This window comes from Labrus mixtus, chromosome 24, assembly GCF_963584025.1.
Source record: "Labrus mixtus chromosome 24, fLabMix1.1, whole genome shotgun sequence".
Lineage (NCBI taxonomy): Eukaryota > Metazoa > Chordata > Actinopteri > Labriformes > Labridae > Labrus > Labrus mixtus.
Window position 1 is genome coordinate 4,746,068 of NC_083635.1, and position 22,786 is coordinate 4,768,853.

Below are 22,786 nucleotides of genomic sequence, written 5' to 3' on the forward strand. Positions count from 1 at the left end.
TTTTTGAAATCTTGAGAATTACAAGTTGTGTCTCTAATGGAACAACAACATCTATGAAGATTTGCATTAAAGGTGGCAAAAATATAATTATAAAATTATTTATATTTTTCATCACTTTCAGCTGTGACAATTATATCTGTATTTGGTGCACATGCATGTTTTATGATTGGTTATTGTGCAAGGAATATTTGCTCAGGCAGTGTCCCTGTGTTCATGTTCTGGTTTTGCTGAAGAGGTGACCAAATGGGCAGATTTCTACCAAAAATATTCACAGTCAAAAGCTGCTCTTTGTCAAAATCCGGGCTTAATTTGTTTTCACCTGTTTTATTCTACGCTTTGACGATTTAAAGACTTCAAAATTGGCCTTTAAATTGCACAGCAACAGCCTGCTCAACATGATTTTCTATGATTATGGCTAATTCCACGCTGCCAATCACTGATGTTCCCATAATCCCAGCAAAGGAAGCCCCTCAGGGGTTATAAACAGAATAATGACTATCCTGATAAGAGGTTTTTCTTCCCCCTCTGTTCTTTTCCCATATACTGTAAAGATGTTATTATAATTGCATGGGAATGGTACGGCACCTCTCTCAACCTGGGTGTATGAATAAACCTTGTTATTTGGAAGAATTACTTTCAACTAAATTATCTTGCAGATTGATGTTAGCCTCCCTGCTAATTTGAGTCTTTTAATATGCCGCCTGTGCATTGAGATCACAGATTTGGAGAGAGCTCAAGAATGGTGACTGCCAATGAGAGCAGGCTTTACTCAAGTTGATGCAGTCTTACAAATATGTATGTATCATCTTATCAAGGGTCAAATGAAAACATACTATTTGACTGCATTATGGGAAATGTAGGATCCACCATTTTTCTCATTACAATTGACTGAAATATCTCGACTTCTAAGTTGTAATACTAAATCGATATATATGCTTTTTTTTGCCCATGTTGCACTGGCATCTATTTTGGTTTTAATATTATTTTAAATTTTCATGTTTTTTCAAAATTGTTCTCTAAACCGGGACGCTACTTCACTAACACACTTACAAATATCCTGTATTGCATTTCCCTTTTATTTTTTTTGGGGTTTCTCGTTCTCGTTCTCCCTCCCTCTCTGTCACACAAAGGCGCCCATTGTTCCCGGCAGAATTTCGATTTGGTGGAAATTGAAAGCAGGTGTGGCTCTGCTTTTTCATCTTGGGGGGACTACAGGACTTCTCTCTCTCTCTTTCCTGCTAGTCTGTTAGTTTCTGTGTGGCCTGTTCCTCATGCTTGACTTCATTGAGTCATGTCATCCGGCGTTTGGTTGGTTTTGGAGCTCTTTGTCTTCTTACTTGTCTGGACACCTCATTCACTCCCTCTATTCAGCCTCCCTTCCATCAGCTAGGTAGACACTCTTTCCGGTAAACACTGACCCCTTTTTCATGTGGTATTTCCGCTCTTGTCCCATCAAAGAACATGTTGACTTTCTGTTAAAGATTCTACACGAAAATGCCCAAATTAGAGTCAGAACTTGTACTTTTTATCTCTAAAGGGCCGAAGTTATTTAAATATTTTCCCTTGAGACGAGTTTAATATATCACCTTGAATAAAGGAATTAAAAGCCTACAGGATTTTTCTCAAGCGACATCAATATGCAAAATGATACCGTACATCTTTATCCAACATGCCCCTCTTTGTGTTTTTAAACCATTCGTCCCATTCATGCAGAAAGACTTGCCTCTTACTGAGCTATAAATGGAACCACATGTGGCGTTTCACATCAGAGGAGGCTTGTTCACCATGCACATGTGAATGAAGCTGGAAGTGGGGAAGTTTGTGTTGATGTATGTATGAGTGTGGTTATGAGTGTTTTGGCCTTTGTTCCAGATGTGACATCTCAAAATGCACCTGGCATAAACAGGAAGACCAGACTACAAACATTTACCCTTTTATTGAAGCTTCCCTCTAAACATATTGGGTATTGTGAATATTTGGCTTTTTATGGACTTCTTGAGCTTATGGTTTGAGACATTTTGGAGGGAAATGTAATGAGCATGAAACATGCTGTTGTAGTCAGTGTTGATTCTTAGCAAAACAAAGCTTATGTTGGTGGTCTCCATCTTGTCAAACATACAGAGGTTGAATGCAAGAACAAAATTGGTAAAGGAAAGGGCAAAAGAAGAACATTTTGGACACATTTTTGGGTCCAAGTCAATGAGCTGTTGACAAGCTGTTGTATTTCTTAAGCTCTTTTATTGATCAAAACATGCCTGAATACATGCATGTTTTGTGATTGGTTACATGTGCCAGGACTAATTTGTCTTCATGCGTCGTCCCTCTGCAGAAGCAAAGAGCAGTGCCTTTGAAAAGAGTTGTCCTCCCCCCTCCCTCCCTCACTCCCTCACTCCCTCCCATGCTTTCACTTTACCCATGCTCCCACATCTTGGCTCTAAGTGGGGTCGCGGTCGAGGTAGCGTAGTGATGCTTTTCATTAGCTAAGTGCAACTGGGGGAGAGGAGCACAGAGCCTTGATTTACTGGGCGTGCTGTCTATAAGCACGGACACACACATACATACATACACACTCACAGAAACACCTCCTCTCCTCTACCTCCATCCTTGGCTCTTAGACTGCTCACTCTATCCCTTTATCTCCCTTTTTTCTGTCCATTTCCCTACCCTCTCTTTCAGTCTTTGCCTTTCTGTCTTGCTACATAACTCGCCATTCCATTTTCTCTCTCTGGCCTCTCCTGGGACTTTCCTGTTAACACGACACAGAGCACAGGGCTGGTGATTTTTCAGTTTTCTGAGTTGGGTTGTCTTACGGATGGATGCTGTTTTTTAGGGTTGGCTTTTATTAAAGTTCATCCCAAGTGTCCGTGACTGGGCGTTTGCTTATTCTGACAGCTATATGGCTATATGGATATCCACATGACAGTGTTTGATTTTCATCCAGATCATCCTTTACTTTGGTAGACGCCTGTGTAGAAAAAAAGCTGAATTACTTTGGTGTTTATCCAAATATGGGGTCTTGCTGCACATACTGTGTCAATAAAGATTGCAGCGCTTTATTTTTCTTATTTTTTTGTTTTATTTATTCAAAAACTATCCCAAATCAGCAGCTTATTTCTGAAATAGAAGGGCGCCCTATTATAGAAAATGAAACTTAATTTGAATAAACGTCAGCAGGAAAGATGTTTAAAACCAGATATTCGAAATCGGTCATGGATGGTTAAGAAACTGATGACTTTCATTAGTGAATTGGCTTGCTGATTACATGCCTATTAGTGAACTTTACCAATTTAACTTGTGGAGTCTTAAAATGGGACCCAAATGTGCGTGATCCCATAAAACATTGTAGGGTCATTTCCATTGTGGAAGGCACTTCATAAGTGTGATCCCTGGTTTGTCTTTGTTGATTACTTGCCATTTTAAGCTGCCAGGGCCCCCTTACCCCCCTCATTTAAAAAGGTTCAATCCCAGATGCTACATGGCATCCGTCCAAGAAACATATGCACTCCTGTTGTGGCGGGAATCACTGTGGGCCAGTGTGCATGTTTGTTCACATGTGTATGTGCAAACTTGTGCTTGTATGTTTTTCCCTCCTTTTTATCCTACCCCATCCATCATAGTTTGAAAGGACACGTTGACCCCAGTTGCCGTGGCACCCTGGTTACCATGTCTCCTGCCCATGACACAGCTGGTTGTGTCCGATTGGCTTAGCCGCCGGCTTTCTGCCAGGTCATCTTTAACATCAGGGCTGTAGAGTGGCACCAAGGTGCTTCAACAGCTATTTATAACCCCAGCTAGGTCCAGCCTGCAATAAAATGTCTATCTTTGCCAGTTATTTAGTCTCATTTCCGGTCTGAAAATATGTTCCTTTCACCCAGAAAGATGAATTTACCTGTGTTTATGTTTTATAGCATTTACAACGAAATAACTCGAGACATCTGTGATTATTTTGAAACGAGTCTGACCGCCAAGGTGAGAAAAAAGACAACTAGAACATTTGTTCTCAGAAACCTATCAAGATTAGCAATAGTTTACATGTTCTCCAAATGCATGGATTCCCTCAGGGTACCCCGGCTTCCTCCCACAGTCAAAAGACATGCTCATTAGTTTAACTGGTGACTCTAAATTGCCTTTAGATGTGGATGTGAGTGTGACTACTTATTTGTCTTTATATGTCAGCCCTGTGATTGACCGGTGACCAGTCCTGGGTGTACCCCGCCACTCACCCAATAACACCTTGGATCGGCTCCAGCTTCCCACGACTCTGAACAGGATAAGCAGTATAGATAACGGGTGGATGGATGAATAAAGAATCCTTCTAAGTAACTTTTCATGGTCGTATCATGAGCCACTATATCCACCAAGTTATGAAAGAATAATGAGATTGATGGCGGTTGCTAGTTAAGTGATTCTAAAGGAATTATCGGCATCTGGTTGCATATTGTTTGCGAGGAGCTACCTGTCGTAACACCCTGTGCTGGGCACTGTGCAGCCAAGGTCAGCCATTGGAGATTCCTCTCAGGAGCTTATAGGGAGTGTGACAAAAGCCATTAAGATTTAGGGAGATAGTGGGGGGGGGGGGGGGGGGGGGGGGAACGCTGAGAAATACATTTTTGTAAGAGCTTTGAGACAAATTGACTGCGGCACAGGGAGCTTCAGAGAGTTACCAGAAAAATGAGCTCAAAGGCAACGCAGCAAAGGATTACACAACTGTCTTTCATCAGTGAGCCTCATCACACCTGGAGTCCTTTGTACTTGAAGTGTTGCATGTTGTAACAGTAGTCATTAAAATTAGTTTCGGTAGTAGAGGGACTTGTTGTAGTAATTGTTGTCTTGTGCACAAAGTGAAGTTAGTCATAAGAAAACAGTGTCTGTGTATACGTACATGGGTAAATGTGCAACACATTGTAGAGAGCTATGGATCTAACAAACAAAACTGATTGGTGCATCCAATGTTCTATCAAGGGATGGTATCAAAACCATTGACTGCTGTTAAGAAGTGGACGTAGCTAATTTTAGAGGCCTTGGGGTGGCATTTTGTTGGAGCCATAAGAGGCATTATGTGGATGAGAGGAGTATATGTTTACTTCGATATTCACCTATTGGGACCACAAGAAGACGACTAGCAAATGAGACCCTAAACCCAATGGGGAAATGTTTACCACCTGCTTCCATACAATTGAACTCCTTTTTGCAACTAATGACGTTACCCCCCCCCCCCCCCCCATTGCTCTTTAAAAAATAATATAGCTCAAGTAACTTTCTCTTTGGCCTAATGTCCTTAATTCTAAAATAATTCTTAAACAGAGTCAAGAGAGCCATGTTATGCAACGTGAGCTAAGAGTATGAAATGGCTGCGATATATATGATTTGTTGTTGCTTTGGGCAGTTTTCAAAAGACTGATACTTAAATTGAACATACTGATGTTAAATTGTGAAACATTTGAAGGCTTGGCTGGCATTTATTTTCTAGTTTGGTATAATAATTGGTGCAAAGTATTTGGGGGTAACGTAACTGTTGCACTGCAGAATATTGCTATTGACAAAAGTGGAAGAACACTTGTTTCTTGGCAGTGAGGTGTGATTTACCAAATGTGAGCTTGTAGAATTCGATCTTAATGAGCTGCACATTTGCAAGTACCTTTCCATTTTTGGCATAAATATTTCCAAAGGACAAATAATGCCAAATCAAACTGATTCATGGGATTGGTTAAATCAGTGTCAATTATTCCTGCTGGGACTTTCGAGGTTCATTCACCCATTCAAGGTGAAGCCTGACACAAGGTGTCCGCAAAATACTCTTTCAATAACGAGCGTTAAGATTTATAGTCCTGTGGAGCCCAACCCTGGACCTGCACAGCTGCACAAATACACAGAGGAAATGACATCATCATTGTGACTAAACAAGGTAGTTGTTCACACAGAAAGGGTGGTGGGAAAAGAGGGATCAGAAGAGGAGTGTTGGGAATTTTTACAGAGAGCAACAGAAACAAAACTGTCAGAAGATAATACAAAGAATTATATTCCTTTTAAGTTATTTGACCTTTAAATTGGGAAAATAGTAGAAAGCCAACCCACACAGCTGCATTTAGCCTCCTATCAGACTGAACTGTTTCATACACGACGGAAACGATTACCAAAATAACCCCAACACTTTGAAGCATTTGATTTAAAGTTGAGCTGCTTCAGAGTTATGGCATCTTCAAAGAGAATCCCAGTGACCCAGTTAAACAATTCTTGGATGCATTCTGTGTGCTCTAGGTTAAACTAATCAAATCAACAGTAACGTGTGTGAGTATTGTGCAGCTGGTTTGGAGGAAAGATCAGGTTTGAGCGTAGCGTTGCTTTCAAAGCGTTGTAAATGTCAGCACATGTCAGGAATTCATGAGACAAGTCTTGGAATTCACTCTTTGGGGATCCTCCTCGTTGTTATATTATTTCCAATGAGCAGCACGAACACATCAACTGCAAATCCAACCGAGTCATCATTATCTTCATTTTCTTTTGCCTTTAAATGAGGGAGACATGCACCATTCCTTCACCACTGTTCTTATAAGAGTTTGGTGCAGTTTTGTAGAGCTGTTGTGTCCTCAGGCTGCTCTGGGAAATGTTCTAACACCCTGAGAACACACACATAGACACATGCATACAGTATATTATGAACACACACACACACACACACGTACACACTCTGATACACACACATAAGCGTGCATCATTCCTAGAGTTTCTGAGGTTGTTAACTGCTGTGAGGCTTTCTCTCTCTCTCTCTCTCTCTCTCTCTGTCTCTCTCTCTCTCTCTCTCTTTCATCATTAATTAGTCATTTAATTAGAGAACTTCAAAGTGAAAGCATCCCCTGCTGGTGGGCGGGACCTGTCAGAGTGTGTGCATAAAGATGCATGCAAACACTATGTCACACAATAATGTCTGTTGGGAAATTGTGTTAAGGCAACAACTTTTGGGCCCAAAAAACTTTTTAGATGTGGAAAAACTTAATGATAGAACAATGTTTCACTTCCATTATGTTGCCATACTTAGATATTTATCTTGGAAATAATGCTCAAGATGGATTCAGCACGGTTGCTGGACATGTTATCCAATTTTTTTAGACTGTACCATACAGTTTCATCAAGAAATGTAATGTTCAGTACCAGAGAACAGCAAAACTATGTCCTTTACACTCTCGCAAAAGCTTGTTTTGTCCAACAAACTGTCAAAAAGAACTGTTCATTTTCCCCATATGTAGACGTAAATCATCCAAGCCAAAGCTGCATACAACACTGCATATAAAAGAAACAAGTGAACCCGTCAACTGAAAATAAATGCCCTCAAAGGCCATCAAAGACTTCAAACCTCCTTCACAGACGGATGTATCATTGCTGAATATCAAATGTGTTTCTATTGGCCACAGACCTGCTGGCCTCCATCCAAACTGATCTTTCTCTCCCTTCCTCTCTCTCTCTCCCACCTCAGCCCGACGAGCTGGAGGGCGTCCACACACACACCTTCAAGCTGAAGCCATTCAAGAAGGCCAAGAGCTGTGATATATGCAAGCAGGCCATCACCAAGGAGGGCCTCATCTGCAAAGGTTTGAAGACTTCAACTATGTACTTTGTTATACTTCAAAAAAAATCCCCAAAACACAGATTGTCATTTGTATCTTTTCCCTTTTCCTTTCATGGCACTTGTAAACAAATTGTGTTAATGCTTTCAAAAGGTGTGATTTCACTCTGTGCCGCTTATTTTCTGTTAACTCTTCCCTCCGTTTTTTATGCTGAGCTAGGCTAAAAAAAAAAATCTCATGCACAGACATGGAATCGATCGCAAAAATCTGGTGTTGATCAAACACTTTCTGTTGTTTACTTGAGAGCACTGCCAGTTTAAAGTCTGGCTGCAGACACAAAAAGTCTGACAGTATCATTATTTAGCCCAGAATACAATATTTTTCAGTTTACAATGAATCATGTCAATGAGGGATTTTTCTTTGTCTTTGCAAATATCATGTTTTTGGTCAGATTTACATTTCTTTATCTAAAATCCCACATGTGCACATCCTGCGTCACCAGTATGTTAGTCTGTGCATCTGTCCGTCTTCCTGTTTATGGCTACTTGAGTTTGAACTGTTCATAAAGTCTGTATGTATGTCTACATTTGTGCACATGCAGCGCCTCAGCTTTGGTGTCTTCCCCCTTCTTCCTCCCTCCCGTTATGCCCCTGCCTCCCCATCTTTCTCAAGTCACATGTTTTTCATTCTAATTTTAGAACAACTAAAGGTTTTGTTGTTACTCCAGGAACAGTCCAGGGGAAATTAACGTTAGAGGTCTCCCTGGCAGCCTCACGTTATCCCTTTTTTCCCTCCCTTTCTTGTCTTCCTTCCTCCATCTTCCACCCGCTCTCTCTCTTTTTCCCTTTTTTTTGAACTACAAACACAGTTGACAAACATTCAAAAGCCCGGCAGGAGCAAAGCGGGGCCTGTGTATAAGGGCTTTGGCTGAGGATTTTGCTGTTAAAATTAGCATGGCTGCTGCTGCTGCTGCTGCTGCTGCTGCATTAGCCTAGATAAGAGGGGAAAAAAGGGAAAGGGGGTGAGGGGTGGGGGGGGGTAGAGCGAGGAAGAATAAAGACAGGGAGAAATTGGGGTAGAGGGGGATTGGGAGAACGACATGGAAAACAAAGGAAAGAGAGAGCAAAGGGGGGCACAGGAGAATTACTTTCCCTTTCATCCTTCTTTTTGTTCATTTATCCTCCATGTTTAAACACAGCGAGCTCGCCATGCTCAAAAAATGCCTACAACGGCAGCTTTATGTGCACAAAAAAAAACTGGTTTAATCAGCAAAAAAATACATTTGTGCTACTTTTTCCAATTATTATACTCTACTTTGGGTTTTAAAAAAAAAAAAATAATGACACATGTTAATGGAAGCGTCTTTTCCACTCAAGATAAAAGGCCATGTTGACGGAGGGCTTGTGGCCAAGAGATAAGACGTGACAATAAGACCGTGTGCCATGGAATCTGTTCACATGTTTAGAAGGAACATGCCCTGACTCACTGAGATTGTATTGTTATCTTATTTACTGTTTGGGTTTAGTCTTTTTTTAAACTGATATTTTATTGTCAACATTCTACACATTACACTTTTAAAGCCAGAAAAACGTATCCAGTTCAGAAAAATTGCCAAATCACTTCAGATGACAGGCAACATTTAGAAGGGAAAGATCCAGAGTTTCTCTTCTATCGAGCTATAATGAAAAGACAGAGACAAAGATGAAGGAAATAGTTTCAATAAAAAGATCAGAAGAGACATTTCGACGACAAACTCTTGAGACCATCAGTGAAAGAATCTGTCATTTCAGCTTTGGTCAGCAGTGTGTTCACGTCAAAGCTGTCCGAAGTGCTTCAGAGCTTTTTTTCTTCCTCCTTTCGGACACAGAATCACCTGCAGGATATCAAAACTGACAAATGCATCCCCTGACTGAATGTGTCTGTAGGTGGTTTACTTGGTCTGTTCATGTGTTCCTTTGTCGTTCTCTTCGATGGAGCAGTGTGAGGATGGAGTTGTGCCTCCTGTGGATAAGTAGGGCTCATTAAACAAGTGTTTAAAAAAAAAAAAACCTCGTGATGATAATGATTCCCTCTGGTGCCTGCATGCATCAGCTGCAGATTTTCCAAGATATTACTTAGCAAGGGGAATTTGTTTAAGGAGACTTGTGTAACAAAAAATCAGCACAGAAACAAAAAGGAACAGCGAGAATACAACTGTGCTCAAATCTATTCAAGCATTGATTTTTTTTTCTGGACACAGATTTAAAGGTATAGTTGTTATTTTGGGGGCCTTTATTGGATAGGACAGTGTAAGAGAGACTGTTGGGAGGAGAGAGTGGTTTATGCCGGTTGGATTCAAACCCATAGCTGCTGCGACGAGGACTTTTTAGCCTCTGTACATGGGGTGCGCAACATTACCACGAAGCCATCAAGCCACCCCATGATGCAGATTTGTAGGAAGTAAATATGCCGGCTTCATCAGCTCTGTCCTCAAGAGGAGAAGAGAGGAACGAGAGTTTGGCCAGCTGCCTCTCTGATTGGATGGCGAATGTTCACTTTACATTTACGTTCTCCAAACAATCACCAATCAGCGTTTCGCACCCAAAGAATCCGTTTATCACCGGTGAGGTTGACCTCGGTTAACCGTTGCAGACCACCGGGAACATTCCTGCGCCCTCAGCCTCGTTCACTTTGTTCTGCTCACACACATCTGCACGCTCGCACGACCACCTGGGGACCGCCTAGGTTGACAGCGAGGCAGCAGGTGTTGGGAGGTGAAAGGTTGTACCAGCCCAGACATCAAAACATGGCTATTTTCCTCCTTTTCTTCCGCATTTAATCTAAACAAAAGCATCTCCAGGAAGCAGCCAATCACACATTTTTTCATCTTTTTAATCAATCTTTTGACTATTTTAACACCCTTAATATAAGGTTTTCCGTCAAAGCTTTTAATCGTCTGAATAAAAAGAGATGCAACACAAACATACCAGTGCGTGGTTGTTTGCTCTGTGCGGCCACTTGGGGGCAGCATCACAGCATGTTTATGTCAGGATCAAAGCTGACCTTGTTTTTCGTTTCAGCTCATTCAGCAGCGAACACTGTCATTCTTGAGATTAAAGACTGAATACATCACAGTGTGTTTTTTTCTTCCCCCTCTGTGTCTGCTCCTGTCTGTTTGAATGAGACTTTTTCTGGAAAACGCTAACTCTGCCTCTTTTCTCTCCAGCGTGCCGGTTGTCCTGCCATAAAAAATGTGAAGTGAAGGTAAGACACGAAGCATCTTCTGCTCCTCCTCCTGCTCTCATTACTTATGCACACTCACATGCAAACGTGTGACCATCAACCGTCTCACGCATATGATACATATTTCAGGGACGGCTCACATTCACATTCGTGACACATCTCAACATCCAGTACTGACACTAATGTGACAGTCTCGACGATTTTTCTGTTTTCATTTTCTTCAGTTATATGACATTTAAAGAGGAAATGACAGCACAGAGTGAAAAACCAACATATCAAAAACGACACCCGGATAGTAACAGGGACTGGGTCTTAAACTGGGACAGGCTTTTATTTGAAGTTTTACAGTACATAAATCCCAGCTGGTCAATGTCTGATCCATATTATATTATAAGTGTATGAATGGCAACCAGGTATTGAAAATGAATGTGCCTACATACAGACAGATCTGTGCGTACATGCACATACATCTAAATTCATATATTAGTTAATATGCACATCTGTAAATATCCAAACTTAAAGGGAAATTACTAACACACTTAAAACCTTCATTTAATTTAACCAGATGATCATTAAAGGTGTCAGAAGTTGTGTACCTCAACCATTTCCAACCAACTCTCTTCAAAAATATGAACCTGATTTGTAATACTCATGGTCATTTTTCCATTCCTTATATTTAATTTACAAGATCGTACATTTAGAGAGAGTTGAGTTTTCATCTTTTCACCAACTCTTGGTTATTTGTTGAATAATTGCTGCTGCTCTTATAGCCAAAATCAAGCGAGAATATTTCTTCTTTATCTCTTCTGCCTCTTCAAGACCCAAATATATGACTGTAGTTTGCCATTTGCCCACCGCATTGTCTCCAACATCTTGGTTAATAGATTTATGACTTTAAATGTGTTTGTTTTTTACTTCTACAATAGTTCAATATTGGCCAATAGAAAAACTGATGCATTGTGTTTGTATATGGATGTGTTTAATCCCCATATGGTTCATGTGTTAACCTAAAACCCATCTGGAATCTTACGTTAGGTAGATTTAGCTGAACCTCTTCATTAAGCAGTTCCTAAATCTCTCCTTAATTATCCTCGTTTGCAGCAGTTGTATCTTTTTTTAACACACCTTTTATAATTCCCATTGATACATTTGACTGTTCATATCCTGAGCTGCAGGATGCTTGATAAGAAAATCCTGAAAACTGTCGAGGACGTCAAGCCATGCAATGCATAATCCCTGCTTCCTTCCATCAAATCACATATTCCAGAGTTCTACTTTCATATTCACGCATTTGATCTCGATCCCGAGTGGAAAAGGGAAGCATGCATGGGGAGAGTAAATGAAAAGGAAGGAAGGGAAGGAATGGATGACGGAGGGGTTGGGAAAGGGTGGAGGAGAAGAGCGTAACAAGGCTATTCTTAGTGGTTTTAGTTGTGACTGGTGGGGAGAAATCCTGAAATGTTTCTCCTCTGCAGTCTGCCTTCATTTTTTTTACCTCCCACCAAAAAAAAAACATCCATCTAACCAAATATTACTTTAGGGACAAAAGCTGTGTGTTCCCAAAATGTCAGAGGACAAAATATTTCTTAAACCAGACGAAGCCATTTGTGGTGGCAATTGAGGATATAATCAGAAAATCCAGATTCATGAGTCATTCATTCTGGTGGTGACTGACATTGGACAGGAAATTATTTTGATGGAGCAAGAGGGAGAGAAACTGGTAAGAAAACTGTTTCATTTTGGTACCTTTAGATACAGAATTAGAGCTTCAGCACTGTTCTCCAATCCATATTTGCCAATGTGTTTATTTGGTAATTGGTCCAAACATTTATGTTGGCTTGATCCCCTGAAAATGACCCTCCAATAAAAATAAACAGGACACAATATGGCTCCGACGTGCCCATTGTTTCAGGCTGTAAAAGTGCGGAAATTAAGACTTAGTGCATATACAAGTGTGGCTTTAGGCAGTCTGCGATGCTTTCTTCAGCTGACCTCTAGCAGTAAATTTGTCATGAAGCACAATGAGGTTCTAGCCAGCGGTTCACAGTTCAACAGACATGAAGATAACCACTGTGCTGGACTGATTTCATTTTATGTGTTTATTACTCCAAACCCTGCGACTTCCCCTCCTAATGGTGAATAGTAAAATACATATCTTTCAACATTGTAATGGTGGTGTTATTACGTTTTATGCAACGTCTTTGTGTTTTTATGGCATTTTAATGAAGGCTATTCTGATTTTAACGAGTGTGTGATAAAGGTAAATGTTTTTACCTGTAGATGTGAGGTAATTTATCTATAATTTGTTTGTACATCAGCAAGTATCTGCACTGTATCAGATAACCTTTCTTACATACGTATTTGATTCATATTTTTTACTAAATGATGTTGTTATATTCCATTTTATTCCACGGTTAATGCAGCTTGAATTTGTCATATATATAAATGTCCTGCAGCCAGTTGTAGATTTGTTAGAATCTGACGTCATGTGACTTTAGGTCCATAACATTTTGAAAACTTCCCTGTAATCTTGCTGCCAGTGGGGTATTAGTGATGTGTTTCCCTTTCTCAGCCTCATTCTGCTAAACTCTGCAATCTTCAACTACTTGCGGTTCAAACATTAAGTTTCTAAAGCTTATGAAAATATCTTTGCAGAACATCTAAAAGACAGATGTCCACTTATGTTCCTTGATGAAGAACATCTAATCGTCTTGACCGACCCATCATTTTTCTGTTTTCCTTCTCGTCCAACCGCAACCATCCCTTAGTGGACGTCTGTTATTGGAGCCCTGAGGACATTGTAGCTTGGCGACAGACGCTTTCTTGTCCCGCAGTGTGTTGGAGTCAGACTTGTAGACCTCAGTGTAGTTGTTTTGGTTGTCTGTGTTGAGGTGGAGGCTTGTCGGGACAGGGGTTTTGTGGTTGGGATACTGCCTGAAATCTGGCTGGACACCCAAGTTGTGGGTTTGAGACAGAGGCTCTCTGTTGGAAGGGAGTCTGGGGTTTTGGGGAATCATACCTGGCTCTCAAGCTGTGGCTTCTCTGAGGCAATTGAAGTTATGCTTTGGAGATTTGATGTACTACATGAAGTCTTAACCTCTCTTTTCATCTTCTTTGAATACCATCGTAACCCTCTCAACATTAGTGGAACAAGCTAGAAACATACAGAGTACACACAATGACTATATAAAGTTATAGGGAACAGGTTTTAGCAAACATGCACATTTAGCAACATTAGCGTCAATTAGGAATCCTGTTTCTGGCCAAACTATGACTTTATGTTTAAAATGAGCATTCTTTCCCAATGAAAAAAGTCAAACCTTCTGACTCTAACAATCTCATAATTTCAAACCATTTTATCAAAATCTAATTTGACCTTTTTTTCCTCTTGGATTGTTTCCTCTCCCATAGTATTGTTTTTTTTTTTTGTTGGATATTTTTAGAGACCTAAAAGCATTAAAAGAAAACATCCAGTCTTTCACGACAAATTTGCAACCCTCAAGATTTATTCTGGTCTCCCTTTAGGTATTCTTGGGGAGGTTTTTATTAACACACATGACAGCTCTTGTGAAGGATATATATCAGTTCAATGTGAAGCTTCTTGCCTGCAGTGTATTTCTAGCACATACAGTTAGATGCTTCTGAGCACACATATGTGTCATCACAGTGGCGACTTGCCAGTGTTTCATGAACGTTTCCCACCGTCTTGTGGGTCAACTCATTCAGGGTAACATGTAGAGCAACACGTTCCACTGCCTGGATTCAGGATTGGATTTGGCACCATTGCAACAAAAATATGCAACCAGATCCACCCAAGACATATCATCCATGTGCGTGTGTTAGTTTGTGAGTATTCTTGCATTGACTGGACAGCGCAGCATCTGTAAGCTCTCTGTTCTCTCTCACCCTCCATGGAAACAGGCCTTCATTATTCTTTCTGATTTATCCCAACCGTGTCTTGGAGGAGCCTCCAGGAATGCTGTTGCAGTGGTTTGCGCTGTTCGATTGGGGCTGTCGGGTTGGAAGACTCAGGCGAGGGTTTGGCAGTGAATGGTACAGGCCAGGAGAGGAATTATGGGAAGTGGTTGGACAAGGACAGGATCACGCAAGAAGTTTGAATGTTCCTCATGTAAATAACAATGCTGGAGAGTCATTTTGCTTTGCTTTGGCTTTAGTTTCTAGAATGCTGTTTATGTGTTTGTGTTTTTTAAAAATGTGGTCCTGTTTGACGTGCCGCACTGCTGCAATTCAAGCTTTGCCACAAGACAAATTTGTGATGGGAAACTACGGTTCTCTACCATAATGCAAGATGGGATCAAGCTCGGGAAAATCTGACATTTCAGTTTGGGTATTTCTATTTCATCCAGCACCTGCGGGTTCAGGTTGGGAACTTGTAGACCACAACTGTTTCTGTCTGCTACCACCAAACTACAGGACATTTGCAAGTTTTTGAAACAAGAAAATCAAGAAAACCGCACAACCTCTTCACTTATCGCTGCTCTCAGCTGGAGATGAACAAAATATAATCAGGCTTTTGAACTTCCTGTGTTTGTAGCTCTTCACCAACCTTAGAACAGGACAAGGGTTGAAACAAATGACTAGGAAGTGAGTCACAGTTGCAGTCCAAGAACAATGTTAAAGGGTTTTTGTGTGTTCGTGTTCAAGATTTCAACAGTTTCTTCTTTGGGAATACACATCTTATAATTCTTATCCATTCTTGCCATTCTCTGCTGTTGGGACGAGACAGGTGGAAGGCAGTTGGTTTAACATCAATATTTATTGTAATAATGAAAAGAAAACGTTGAAAACTTTTTCCAAAGACTCTTAATCCAAGGTGTATGTTTTCACTTTCTAGTCTTAAAACCATATCATTGAGCTTTTATAGTTTACAATTACTTACTTTAAAATGTTTTACTGTTGACACCTTTGTCAAAACCCTTGAGCTAAGAAAGAACATCCCTTTCTTTAAGCTGTTGAGGTTTCTCAAGCAGATTTGGCAACCCAGTCACACGCTGGATGCCTATTTTTAGAAGATTCAATAGTTACTTTGTCATGCAAAAGAAAATCCAGGGGATATTATTGCCGAGAGGAGACTCCCAGCGGTCCCTCCTTTTCATCTCTAGTGGCCTAAAATCCCTTTCTGTCAGGCTGCCTCACACTGCTTACATAACACAGGCAATGACGTGCAAGATACAGCTAAGCATTTTTAGAAACAGGAGGGATGCTCTCTCTGAAGTTCTACCTTTAAAAAAAACGACTTTTACTTGAACAAAGTGGCTTTAAATTGTGTTGGTTTCTCTCTGAGTGCACACATTCCAATCTCAACTAAGTCTGAATTTAACTTAGCCGGGCCTCCTCCACTGCAGAAGTTTGAGGTCAAGTGGTTTTTTAGGTCTTAGTTTGAAATCCTGGCATCCTGGCGTCTTAATCCACACCCTCACATGTGTAGATGTGTGACATTTGGAAGAGGCCTTTCATTAGACCCCTGGCAAATGACATGCTCCATAAAGTGCATCCCAGAAGCTCTTTAATGTTTCAGGCGGCACGGGTGCAACCCCATTTTACCACCTCACAAGTTTAAATTTGGGTCTTTTTATCGAACGTGTGTGAGTTTCAGTGGACGTCATACATTTTCATTCACTGAGGGTAAGAGAAGTATTTGATCTTAAAGGGAAAACAAAGCTTGAAAGATAGGGAAGTTATGAAAAGTCTGAAAAAATAGACTAATAAGCAGAAGAGTTTTTAGAACTATTAGCACTAAAGTGAAACCAAACACAAATTGATTCTGCTTGTATGGTATGAATGACACATGCTTCTTTGACTACAATACAGGATGAAAATACTGAGTCACTTTTTCTATTTTGCCGCAGGACAGGTTTCTAGTACTCCTTCTCAGTGCTGTGACAGGCACTCTGTTTTTCATAAGGTTCTCCTTATTTGTCTGTTTTATCAACCGAAGGGAAAGAGTGCATGGAGCAAGACCAAAAGCACAGTAAGACGTGCATAGAGGCAGAGATGAGGAGCGTTCAAGAATGTTGGCAAGAGAAAGAGAGCAACTATCCAAGCATGAAAGTGAAAAAGGTAGAACAAGGAGGGAGAGAGAATATGATGAGACACACACATTCACACATACTTTTACCGGGGCCAAGCCTCCTCATTCCTCAGCAGCCCTTCACAGAGGCAAGTCTGTTTCCCCGGTGCAAACACGTCACATCAAAGAGTCATCACAGCATGTCTCCATAGCGACGCCCTTCAGTGGTGTAGATGCGGCGCAGTAGTCGGGAGATAGCGCTGGCAGACAAACGGTACGGGAGGCCTAATAAGCGGGTGCTAGCAGATGACTGATGGCCCAATTTACCCCCAGACTACTTCTGGAGGTCAAGAGCTAAGTTCACTCAAAGTGGTTAAAACCCAAAACGAGACTGGCAAATATTTTCCCCCCAAAGTAAGAAAAAAGACCATTCTTGGCGTGGACTGTCTGTTGGCTTCAGTTTTTTTTTTGTTGTACTGGAGCTCTGGTGGACTCAAGGGGCATGATAAAAAAAAATGCTGTTAAAAAGGCCAAAAGTGCAAGAACATAATAAAAAAAAAAAAAAGAGAAGTAAGAAATGTTTGGAACTGAGTCAGCATTAATTGATCTTATGCATGCAGCTCGGGCCCCTTTTTTGGCCCTGGTCCTTACCCATCCTGAGACCGGCACTGCACTAACATACACACATTTTTGAAAGAAAAATAATTTGTATGCATATATATTTTTCGTGGTATTTCATGAATACAGACAGAAGAAGATGAAATGTACCTGCACTTACAGCTTGGTAAACTGTACAGAGATTTTTTTTAACACTGTGTGTAAAAAAAATGGTCAGAGAACTTTTAAAGTATGATCTTTTTTCTTCTGTAATACTACTTAATATATAACTTAAAAACTACTAGTGGCGGCCTTTGTCGCTTGGTGTGTCAGGGCCCTAAGCGGAGTAGTGGGAGGAGGACGTCGAGAACGCGCATATAATGTCACTTCCTGGAGCTTTTGCGGAAAAAAACGACCCGGGTAAACATTTTATACAGGCAACACAGATAGACAGTACACATCTACTTTTAAAAAAAACCGATTTCTACATGTCAAAAGTTACATATAAAACCTTTAACTCTCGTTTTATTGTTTGTTAACAGTAAAACAACTATTAACTAAAGTTAATTAACTATCAATATGCCCTTTATAGATGATGGTTATCATGAAGTGTAACCAAAACTACTTATTGTGCACTCCATTTAAAACGACAAATGAAAAAATACCCTTGAACAAAATGTGATTAAGAAGTTAAAATACAATACAATACTAAAAATGTTGCACCGATTAAGAAGCAAACATCCCAGAGAGTGTCACAATTTTTCACAAACTGCTAGCATGGCGACGTCAAACATGAAAGTCCTTTTTTTTTTTTAGTTATCAAGTGTAAGATCATAAACCCTTGTTATCAACCATCTTATTGCACTAAACCATTTTTGGGTTTTTTTCTTGCAAATTAACGTCTTTAGAAGTTATTATAGATGCATCTGATTCAAGGAAGATTTTTTTTTTAGTTCAGAAACGACAACAAAATAGTTTTATTCCTCTCTCCTTCCATTCTCCCTCTAACTCCCTATGCAGAGCATGTGTGAACAGCTACAGCAACGACTGTGTGGAGAAGGAGGGAGGAGAGAGAGAGAGAGAGAGAGAAATAGAGTGAGTTAGCAGAGGGAGGGATACAGAGGGATACAGTTACTGTCTGCCCCAGGACGGCTTTTTGCTCTCTCGTTTTGGGTACCGGAATCATAAGGAGCCCCAAGCCAGTTTCTTGGCCTTATATAGCATGTTTCAAAATTTCTTGGCAGTTGACGGGAGGAACTGTAGCCAGCAGTACAAAGACTGAATCCTGGTCCAGTCCAGAGGCTGCACAGACATCCGCATGAGGCACGCATATACACAGAATCAAGTTCAGTAGCTCTCTGGCACGCGTTTGGGATTACTGCTGTTGTTTTGAGCGAGAGGGCCGGTGAAGGCGAAGGAGGAGGAGGAGGAGGAGGAAAGTGTCTGTATTTGGTACTCCCTCTCTTGCACTCTTTCTCTCCTGGAGGGGGGTCTGAAGGAAGTTAGAATGCAGAGGTAGGGAGAAGGCAGAGGGGGAGAGAAGAGAGAGCGTGAGAAAAAGTGGCACTGGTGCGCAGGTAAGACATGGAGGAGTGGATTTTAACTAGCCTAGAAAAAGTATTTTTGCTCTAAATTCCGTGTGTAGTTTGGGTTTGCAGTGTTGAACAAGTTTGTAGTTCTTTGCATTCCTTCATGGCTTAAAACCCAGTAAGAAGGAGGACATCAGGCTGAATTTCAAGTGGTGTTTGGTGCATGTTAGAGATACCTAAAAAAAAAAGTGATTTTCTGAATGTCATGTCAGCTGAAAATGCTTCCCTCTGCATGTTTCGGAAGAAGGCTAGTCTCTCACACACTCATGGGAAAGTTGCTCCCATGGGAACGGTACGGACAGGGTTCATTTAAGTTGCTGTTCCAAGTCTTTCATGAGCGACGTGCAGTGATTTGTGGCGGCAATGTCGCTGGGGGAGACCCGGGGCAACTGGTCAACACAGCAGGCAACCACGTGTTTTCCCTCGCAGCGTAACCTGCTTCTGGATTGGAGGAGATGAAGTAGAGCAGCTTGAGGAGACGAAACCCTGTAGAATGTCTTTTCTTCCTTGCCGCGTCTTCGCCTTCCCTTCAACTCGTTCTCGCACTCTTTCGTTTTCCGGCGCCTTTGAGGGAGGATGCAGACTGATGATGGCAATCACTCACCTTTGACATTGAGCTAACATGAGGGTAGCGGTTAAACATGAGTGGTCAAAAGGTCGAGAGGCTTGTCTGTCCTGTCTGCCGCTAAACAGTCAAAACAACAGAAAGGAATGCAGTTTTATTGCGCTACCAAAATCACTTTTTCACACTTGTTCCATTTTGTGTTAACTTGAGTAATTTCTTTTCAATACATTATACTAGAGATCTCTAAATAGACATTACTAAAATGTGATATAGTGCATCAGTTTGAATGTAGTCAATGCACCAATCCAATACAATAACAATTGACACCCCAAATATCTACTGGTTCAAGGTAATCTAGCATATGACGACCAATACAACGTATTATTTCTGTTTGCACTAGTATCAGAGAGGTCCTGTGAATTGGCCAGTACTCTAGTCTAGGTTTCGAAAGGCAAACATCTCTAAATAATATAACCTTGAACCCGATGCGCTCACCCTGCATCACCCTTTTCAAATTGGTCCAAAAATCTCAACAGAAAAACCTCTACCATTTCTCCACCTTGCCCAGAAACCCTCTTGAACTGCCAAACGAGCCCTAACTTATGCCTCCCTTGTTTCTCATAACATGAAGATGTTCTCAAAGAGTTATGCTAGTGGCAGGGCTGCTTTCCCTGTAGATCCATCCCTTTTGAACTATTTGTCTCTTCTGTCCGTCTCTCCCATGCCTTAATAACATACCTACCTTCCCTCTGGGCGGTTTATCTTTTGACACATAAGAGGAGGGAAACCTTGACAACTGTAAGAGAAAATGTTGAGAAAACAGTCCCATAAATCTCAGAAAAGCACCTTACAAGGTTCCAGTTAGATTGCTTTGAACTTTCATTGCCAAGAGTAACTCATCACGCATGTTTGTGCCGATGTGAAGTTTGTTTTTATGTGTCAGGTACCTCGCTTATATTTTTAAAATTTCATTTGAAAATATTCTAATGTAGGTTTTGGGGGATGAGAAACAGAAAGTATTGTTGGTAGATGTTTGGCTCTCCTTCAGCCGTGTCAGCTCAAAAGAATGTGCTGGGACGTGTTATAAAAACAGTAGTGACCAGGGAGGATGGCATTCAACATGCAACCACACACGAGGCCAAGGCTGCATTAGTAGAGTCACTGCATATCCTGTAACTTATTTCTGTAAATAAGTGACAGGCTGGCAAGGAATGATAAAAAGCAGGTTTGGAATAAAGGAATTTCAATGCATACCGTCTGTTTTGAGATTTAACTTGCAAGAAAAGTGCAGATACAAGCACAAATTGAGGCTTTCATAGAAGTAATTGCAGCAAAAGAGCTTTCACTTTCATCATTTCCAGCATCATGCATTCTTGTAAGCCTATATTTTATTGTCATTTATTGTCATTGTTGACTGTATATCCTTGATTTTGGTTCGGTATGGTTTCTTTATTCTCACTTCCCTGTGCTATAAGTGGTCAAATGCATCTTCCTGTAGCCACCACTAATTAAACAGAGCTGATAGGCGAACGCAATCCGGAAAAGACCAATCAGCACAGTAAAACAACTACTATATCCAGTAATGATTAAAACATGATGTTTTCAGCTTCCATAGAAGCTGGGTCTTTTGAAATATTACAAAACTGCACCGATTTCTACTGCAAACTGTTTCCCATGAGTGGAGATCCAAGATGTTGCTCATCAGGTGAGATTTGGGTTAAACATAACGCCAATTGTTAGCCCTCTCCCATAACTGAAACGCAGTCATGCTTCTCTTGCGTAAAACTCTTACACAAGCCTGTAGATTTGGAGGTTTTAAACCTGTGTCCAATGTAAGCCACAATTGGACATCTGATATTCATCATTTTCTTGTTTAATGGTGTATTTTGTCGTCCATAGCTTGGAGACATTAGTTCTAGCCTTACAAAGGGTGATGCAGCCAGACCAGAGTTTGCTCACCACGCACTGTGACCTGACCATGATGCTTCTTCCTCTTTGATGCAGAGTCTTTTGCCTCTTGCAGATTTACTTGATGACATTCCTTTTGGCCCCTTTTGGCATTTCTGTTATTTTGCGGTTAATTCATGTTAGTGCCATTGTTGGACACGAATCCCTAACCTCAGGCAGTAGTATTTGAAATAAAAAGGCATGAATGAATCTTTTCAGTGACCTCTTGTAGGTTGTGGTATTTGAACCATTTAGGGTAGAAGCAAACACTTATGCCTGTCGAACAATTTTTATGCTTATTTATGGTGTGTTAACCATGTGGAAGTGATTTTCTTCAGATGTGAAAAATATATATCCCCTTCTTGAGTCATCTACAAGATTTAGATTGCAGATTGTATTGGAAGGACTGGGAACTTGTTGCTTTGTCGATTCCATCCGAGAAAGCTTCCAAAATGTTACTTTTAATCCAGTCAAGGCCTTGTATAGAGGGTTCCACCATCACAGGATGGTTTTCATGCTGTGGGAAGGTTGTGTTTATGTTTGGCTACTGGTTGTTGATGGATGCCATTGGAAACAGCTGTCGGGCAGCGTGTTCTTCACTGCAAAAAAACAATTATTTAGACATGATGTGTATACAACAGCTACTTTCCATCCTGTTTTGGAGGCCTTGAAACAGCATTTGGACTTTCATGGTCCAGCCAAGACTGAAAGACATGATTCACATAGTTTAGTTCCAGATTTAGACATCCTGCAGATAGTTTTGACCCTTGACGAGATTACATGTTCAAAGAGTGGATACATTGCTTAATAAGATATTGAATCATGGGCTTGAAATTCTTCAGTCCCTTGTAAATGATAGATAGCATTATGGTGGTAAACCTTTCCCACAAAGTATTCATTTTTGGCAGCATTCTGCATGAGTCATTTATTGTGCCATTATTGTGCTACAACTTGATTTACCTCTCTTTTTAGACTCTTCATCAGATACCAATAAAGACATCCCTCGACACTGCCAGCACACTCTTGCCAGAAACACACTGCCACCCAGATGAACATGCCATGTTACACACTTGACATTATGTCAAAATGTCAAAGCAGGAAAGGAACATACTCTAAACCAGCACAGACATCAGCGGATTTATTAGCTCTCCAAGTAAAACAGAAACCCAGCCGATGGATGAATCCCTCCAAAGGGGCTGTTTGAGCTTCAGTCCTTATTTGGCCCCTGTTTGGAAAGAGAAGAATTTACTTTCTCAGGCAAACTGCCATCAGC

General features: G+C 40.8%; 1 protein-coding gene across 11 annotated transcripts in view; it reads left to right on the forward strand.

Annotated features, from left to right (window-relative positions):
• The window catches only part of tns1a (tensin 1a), an 84,577-nt gene that overhangs the window by 11,886 nt on the left and 49,905 nt on the right, over positions 1 to 22,786 (forward strand). For 9 of the 11 annotated variants that reach the window (XM_061033042.1, XM_061033046.1, XM_061033050.1 and 6 more), the window contains exons 2-3: positions 7,472 to 7,586; positions 10,768 to 10,805. In XM_061033042.1, the coding sequence (XP_060889025.1) occupies positions 7,472 to 7,586; positions 10,768 to 10,805 (153 nt within the window). Of the gene's footprint in view, positions 1 to 7,471; positions 7,587 to 10,767; positions 10,806 to 18,553; positions 18,990 to 22,786 lie in introns of those variants that run through there. The other 2 variants (XM_061033052.1, XM_061033053.1) reach the window with 1 other exon arrangement.